Source organism: Cryptomeria japonica, chromosome 10, assembly GCF_030272615.1.
Source record: "Cryptomeria japonica chromosome 10, Sugi_1.0, whole genome shotgun sequence".
Lineage (NCBI taxonomy): Eukaryota > Viridiplantae > Streptophyta > Pinopsida > Cupressales > Cupressaceae > Cryptomeria > Cryptomeria japonica.
This window is the reverse complement of record NC_081414.1, coordinates 337,728,285-337,735,130: the sequence shown is the minus strand read 5'-3', so window position 1 is coordinate 337,735,130 and position 6,846 is coordinate 337,728,285. Positions and strand designations below refer to the sequence as shown.

Below are 6,846 nucleotides of genomic sequence, written 5' to 3'. Positions count from 1 at the left end.
CTTCAGCATTTGATTATTGTTCAAGAGAGGATAAGATACTTTTGGGTATTTTATTCTGTGTTAGATTGTGTCTAAAAAACACATCAACACCTCCTTTATATCTTTAAATTGCATTCGGTTCTCTTTGATTTTGATATTCAATATGATATTACTTCTTTAATTAAGACAATGCATTGTAGGAACTGGCAGCAATGCAGCTCTTGTTTTATATTATCTTGTAATTTTAATTTAAGAATTATCTCCTCAAGGGAAGCTTGCAAAAAGTTATTAAGAGTTTGTTGTCTTCCCTTGATATCTACAAGAAGATCCGTAATCTAAATTTGGATGAACTCAGAAAAAGACGATAAAAGAAGGATTTCCTCCTGCTCCCCACACCCCACCCACAATGGAGCTCAATTTTGTTTATACTCTTAATTCTTAAATGAAAGTTGTTAGAAGTCCTTTTATAATATTCTTTATGGAAATGGAAGAAACCGAGAAAAGATTTTTACAATGGATCTTTGTTTTAAACTAATGGAGCTTGTATGCTTTACTTACAGAAATTTTCTAGTGTAGACTTGGTCCATTCTTTTAGTAACTTTGTAGCATTCCAATTTTTTAAAAAGTTTTTAAAGGCATGTGCCATTTTTATAACTGATATTTGTATCATTGAACTAAACAGGTGATAAAATGGATGTTGAGTAAGGGACAATGCATGACAATGAATACATATGAGCAGCTCATACGTGCACTAGAAAAAGACCATAGAGCTGAGGAAGCACATGTTTTTTGGGAAGCAAGAATAGGAAGTAATTTACATTCAGTCCCCTGGCAATTATGTACTTACATGATATCCATGTACCAACGGAATAACATGCCTGAAAGGCTAATAAAGGTGATCTATTACTACCACTAGGTTTTGAAGTTTCTTATTATGCATGCTTTTTGTAAGAACATAATAATTTAAATTGTTTTGAAGTGTTTCTCAATGTGCATTGTTTTTGTAAGAAAGCATAGTAATTCGTTTCATGTCCCTTGTTAATTCAATTTTGTGTGGACTTTTTCACTTTGCTTAGGCATAGGTTTGATCTCAAGCGAAAAACCAAAGTAATCTATCTAGATTTTTGGGGATTTCGATCATGTGGGCTGCTAGTCTTGCTGGCATTATGAATTTGGTTTTTCATCCCAGGCTGAGAAAAGATTCATATGCGTCTTTGAAGTGGATGGAAGTTTCATTTTAAAATGGGATTGAACAAAGAAAGAATTCATATCAATGTCCATAAGTGATCAAAATAGGTTAATGGGATTAAAAAATACATCCAGTTACAGATGGAAAAGTACTAGGGTAGAAAGGAATCCTAGGATCTGAAAGAGTGACAATTGAAATCACTAAGACAAGGAAAGTACTACAAGAAGGATGTAAACTCAAACCCAGGTAAATCCTCAGAATAAAATAACAGTATATATGTAAATGGCCAAGAAAGGGGACAATGCCCCAAGGTCAACAAGAAGCAGACAAAGATTAAAGCATAGAACCAAGGTAGGAAGGTTATGTGGTTGTATGTCTGTACTAATGCTTAGAGCAGGAGAAACTGTCAGCAACATCAACCGCCACTGTCACAGGACAAATGCAGGATTTGATAATATCATTAGGAGAATGTTTTATGATGAGGGGATTCAGTTTAAAAATCCTAGGACAAAGCAGGATGCTTCCTTTAGAGTCCGAACATCTTAGGCTGATAAATTTTCATGGGTAGAGAGAAAAATGGCGAGATGTCCCTGCCCACATGGCCAAGCTGCAGACAAGGGGATCTGGAAAGTCCACGATTCTGAGCAGAAAAGGATTCATGAAAGTAAATATGGAATTAAACTTTGTTTCACAATTTACTTGTGGCCCTGCCAAATCTAAGGGTGATACTTAATGCACTCGATGTCCATGATAGGCAGAAACAAAGAGGAAAATCATGATCAGCCTGTGAGCCCCAGTGGCTAAAGTATTGGAATGCACATAATAATCCCAAATCCATGATGAGTGTGCCTGAAGACAAAAATAAGTGAGGACGAAGTGCATTGGTTAGGAAGATTAGGATCAGTGTTGGATGATGGGGTATCATTGGCTCACTTAGTTAGCTTTTGAAGTCTTATATTTCACCATTAAATTTCAGTACTGCTTGCAAATAATTAATGGTATCTTGTGTTTTTCTGTTAAAATCTCTGATTTTCCCTTTTCTGCTATTTGGCTTATCCTGTTTTTATGCTACTATCAGTTTTAGCCTATATAGCATTCGCTGCCTGTTTAAGATAAGGGATACACAATCCATGAACCTTTACGCTTCTTTTCTTTCACAAAACCATTAATTTCAATACTTTTGTTGAACAAGATAATTTTCCATAAATAGGAAAATTCTAAGGGTATAGAAACCATTGGTCCCAAGTATGGTGCCACGATGTGACTACTGCAATCAATTCTCCCCTGGTCAAAATTATCTGTGTGAAAGAAGACATGGCAAAGAAGATACTTTTATCCCACGAATCTGGACTAAAAGGGCTGGTTCATAGTGTGAATAGGTTCTAAGAGACTAGAATTGTGTCCAGTGAAAATTGTCCATTAAATCCCCCAAAATGTATTTGAGTCCTTCAAACTCCTTGAATCATTGGGTTTCAATAAGGTTGGATTAAAAGTAAGAAAGAGGAGTGGTATATGTAAACCTCATCTATAGAGGACAAAAGCCCAATATCAGTGTTAAGAACATTGTAGACTTTGTTTACTGCTCTGTCTGATAAAAAGAATACATGGATTAGTAATAGAGATGACAATGCATACCAGATATAGGAGTAATATATATCTTTATTCACACATGAATTAATTGCAAAAGAAGACCAGAGATGGTCAGCCAAGGATCAGAGTGATCTGACTAGATCATACTGCTTTCATTGATGATACAATCTATTTAAGGGACCCAACAGTCACCAAGAGGAACAGAACTTTCAACCAATCGATGCTTATAACTATCTGAAGCTGACAAACAATTAGTACATAATCGAATAACCCATATTATCATAACATAATAATAGTCATTGTACACTAACTACAGACTTTGCAAAGTGACTTCTTTATCAATGAAGCTTGGGCTGAAAGAATTGTAATAGTGCAGATAGGTTTGAATCACTTGCACTGTAGTCAGTGAAAGCTGTCTAGCCATGATACAGTGGGTAACGTATGTAGGCATGCTATTTGTAGTAATTTTCACATTCATTATGGTTGTGCCCTTTTTGAAGAGATGTATGAAAACTTTTAAACCAAGGCTGTAAATGATGATCCAGCAAAGCAGTCTACAGTGCAGAAATCCATTCTTCGTCAAGTCCATACTTTTGAAGATATCTATTCTATGAATCTCCAATCCAAATGTTCCAATGCATTTTGCTATATCCACTGTTATGAATATAGATCTTAACTTAATATTGAATGATGAATCTATATACACTGATTCTTGAGCAAGTATGATAATATTTAATGATTGCTTACTTTGTGTAAAGATGACCTGTTCATCTCTAATGAGTATAAACCTCGATTCCTCAAAGCAGGGTACAGTATACAAAATATAATGTTTTAAAAATTCAAATTTGAGAACTTTCTTACTGGAAATTGCATTCCATATGGTCAAATGCATTTGTGATATACAGTTTAATGAACATAGATTTTGACTTATGTTGAAACACTGTGAGAACTGATTCTTTAGCAAGGCGTATGTTTCAGTATTGTGATTCCAATACCATGAGATTAGGTTGTTTTTCCTAAACCCTCGTTTATGTCAATAGTTTAATGCTATGAACTTACAATTGCTTACTATGCCTGTACTAATTTTGAATATTGGTTTGTTATAAATTGCGGAAAAGATCCTGGAGTGCCCATTAGAGCTCATCTAATTATCTTGAGGTTCTTAAGCTGTAAAACTTAGCCCCTCATTATGTGGATTATGTGATTGGCCTGGTTATACCCTGCATGTGGAAAAATATTGGGTATATGTTTATCCAATATGCATTACCAGAGATTACCTTGTATGCTTCTCCTTTGAGTGTTGACACCCCTACAACATAAAATCACATGCTTTGGAGTATCTCTCTTTTCAATTAACTTTTGATTTGTGTATCTGATTAAACATGTTAAATCTAATTAAAATTTAATAAATAAAAATCATATCAGAATTAAGTATTTTTCCTGCAAGTTAAATCTTTCAATATATTAAATTGTTTTCTTATTGGCATTTTTGGATTTTTGATCTAGAGTTCATCTCTCAAGGCATATTCTGAGCTTTTTTGTATTATGATATCTTTCCCACAGTTTATGCTTTCTTACAACTGAAATCTACTTATTTATAAATATTGCACCCCAGTCAACTGACAACATTTTTTTGTCTTTATTTTTTAAGCTTTTCAATGATCTTGAGCTGCACAACAGGAAACCCCCATACAAAACTATAATTAAAATGGTTGCAGATGCATTTGAACTATTAGGTCTAAAGGAGGAGCAACAAAGGGTATTGGAAAAGTATTGTAGCCTGTTTAAAAAGTCATCAAATAATAGATCCAAGAAAAAGAAAGAGAAAATGGTGCAAGATTGCAATGGTGAGAATGCAGGTAATGGTCTGTCTTTTTATTTGTCTTTATACTTGTGATGAATTGAATGAGTGAAATTATTTGCTTAAGCTCTCTACATAACATGAAATTATTTGCTTAGGGATTTGGGAATATAAAGAACTCATACTGTGTTATTCTTTTCTAAGTGAGCACACAAAATCCTTCTCAGTAAATGTGGAATAATCTTAGAAGTATTCTTTATGCGATACATAACAGAACATCTATTTTGATAGGGTGAAAGCAAGCACTTGTTTTCTGATAACAAATGGCTAAGGCTTTAAGCCAAATTCATGTTGGCATATGTGATACTGATACTAATCCAAAACCCGAAATTTGTTGGAGTGATATTTGAATTTATTTGTTGTTTCTGATTTTAATTGGGATATTTTGTGCTGACAGCTAATTATCTCTGGAGTATTTCTAAAGCATGACTTGGAAAGTTATTATTTCTTACCTTTCATTTTTATGGCAGTAGACAGGTTAAGTGGAGTCCATTCACCTGGAGAATCTGAATTGCTAATAGAAAAAATTCTGTCAAATGGCGATGCTGGAAGTAATCCCAATGGGAGTATGGAAGTTTCAACTGCATTGTAATGCAACCTAAGGCTTTAATGCTCTTGTAAGAGGGAAAAACGACTGATTTTTTAAGGTATCCTAAATTTTAAGATTTTGGAGAAAATTTGATACTTTATGGAGCCTTATACCTAGTATTAGGGCAGTATAAGGGTACACGCCAGGTAAATACTAAATCCTTCTTCAGATGAGATTTGGCATCTGGGCTAGGAGATAGCCTCAATATGTAGAATGTACCTGTTGTATAACAATTGAAAATGTAATAGTCTGATATAGAGTTGAGTGATATACATACATGCCATTCAATGATCTAATGAGTTGGTCAGTAGATATTAGCTGTAAGCTTAATTTTGTTTCATCAAAGCTAACTAGACAATAACATTGTAACTTCGTTGAGCTGTAGTCTGACAGAAGATTGAAAAGCCTTTGCAGTTTTTGCTGATCATGTCATTGTTCAAGCTTGAACTCGTATCTTAATGCACTCAATTGTATTGAGATTATGTTTATTCTCTTGCAGCATGACCGTATAGTGAAATTTATGTATACATGTGTACCAATGCTTGCATCTAAGCATCTGTAGTGCATGTTTAGGAACACAAGATCTGAAAAGCATATGGTCTAAAGATGCTTGTTTTTGCATTACCACCTTTTGACATCACATAGCTAGTTTTCATTTGCTCTTTTCCTTGACTAAATTTCGAGATCTAAATTACTTTAGATGTCTTAGGACAAAGATCATTGAAGACATTTATAAATGCATATTGAACATTTCAATCATCGTTGTTGAGATTATTTATTAGCAAACCCTACTCAGCATTTCATTTTGCATATAAGCACCGCATGGAGTACTAGTGACTAGAGTAGAAAAGATACAATATTAGATGTGTCCATGATTTAAGATGTGGGTAGTTTGCCTTCTCCAACATCATTCCCATTAGTGATAGAAACATGCATTGTGTTCAATTGCTTCACCATTTTGTTAATGAACCAGATGTAGATTAGATTATTTCTCAAAATTATAGAGGCAGTCTCCACATTGAAAAATCACTGTGGTATCATTGCTTAATATCTTATTTATCAATGTTTTTTGTGCATCTTCTCACGTGAAGCATAACAAGATACACTTTTCAAAGTTAATATGACAAAGATCAATCTTTAGTCTTGGTAGATTTTGCTTGACTTTGTGTTCTGCTTGGTTTGTTGCCATTGCTAACGTATTGCTTATTTGGAGAGTGATAAGGAAATGTAATAGTAAGTTTCTAGGTTTGTATTTTTTTGCTATTTTCAATTTATGGTCCTTTTCGACTTCCATCTTTGTTTTTCAATGGTGAACTTAGATAGATAGTTTAGTGGAACAAAATCCCAGATTGGTGGGTTATCTACGTAGTTCGGAACAAGCTTCTAGTTTTTGAGAATACTACCAAGATAGAATAACTCCAAAGAAAGCCATCAGTTTATACCCTTATGCCCTAGTATGTAGAGGTGTCTTTGCTCTCTCTTTAGAACTTGCATTATAGTTGATGCTACACTCTTAATTATGTAGTGTTTATACAATTAGTAATCTGATTGTCACTACCTTAACTCTTAATTAAATCACAATCATTATTATATTCTTATTTAGATGATTCGGTTGTCCTAGGTATTATTTTTAGGTCT

General features: G+C 33.9%; 1 protein-coding gene across 2 annotated transcripts; it reads left to right on the top strand.

Moving 5' to 3' along the window:
- Nucleotides 1-652: 652 nt before the first annotated feature.
- LOC131057160 (pentatricopeptide repeat-containing protein At4g18975, chloroplastic-like) lies at nucleotides 653-5,632 on the top strand. 2 transcript variants are annotated; one of them, XM_059213141.1, is made up of 3 exons: nucleotides 653-874; nucleotides 4,410-4,617; nucleotides 5,093-5,632. In XM_059213141.1, exons 1-3 carry the CDS (start codon nucleotides 674-676, stop codon nucleotides 5,209-5,211), a joined length of 528 nt encoding a protein of 175 aa, XP_059069124.1. In that variant the 5' UTR covers nucleotides 653-673; the 3' UTR covers nucleotides 5,212-5,632. The 2 variants fall into 2 exon arrangements, with proteins under 2 accessions (XP_059069124.1, XP_059069123.1); XM_059213140.1 differs by having other exon boundaries at nucleotides 5,090-5,632.
- The last annotated feature ends 1,214 nt before the right edge of the window (nucleotides 5,633-6,846 follow it).

Coding starts and splice junctions, on each gene's coding strand:
- LOC131057160 (XM_059213140.1), top strand. CDS start 674: ATGTTGAGTAAGGGACAATGCATGACAATGAATACATATGAGCAGCTC. Junction 875..4,409: donor TGCCTGAAAGGCTAATAAAG/GTGATCTATTAC, acceptor TTATTTTTTAAG/CTTTTCAATGATCTTGAGCT. Junction 4,618..5,089: donor TTGCAATGGTGAGAATGCAG/GTAATGGTCTGT, acceptor TTTTTATGGCAG/TAGACAGGTTAAGTGGAGTC.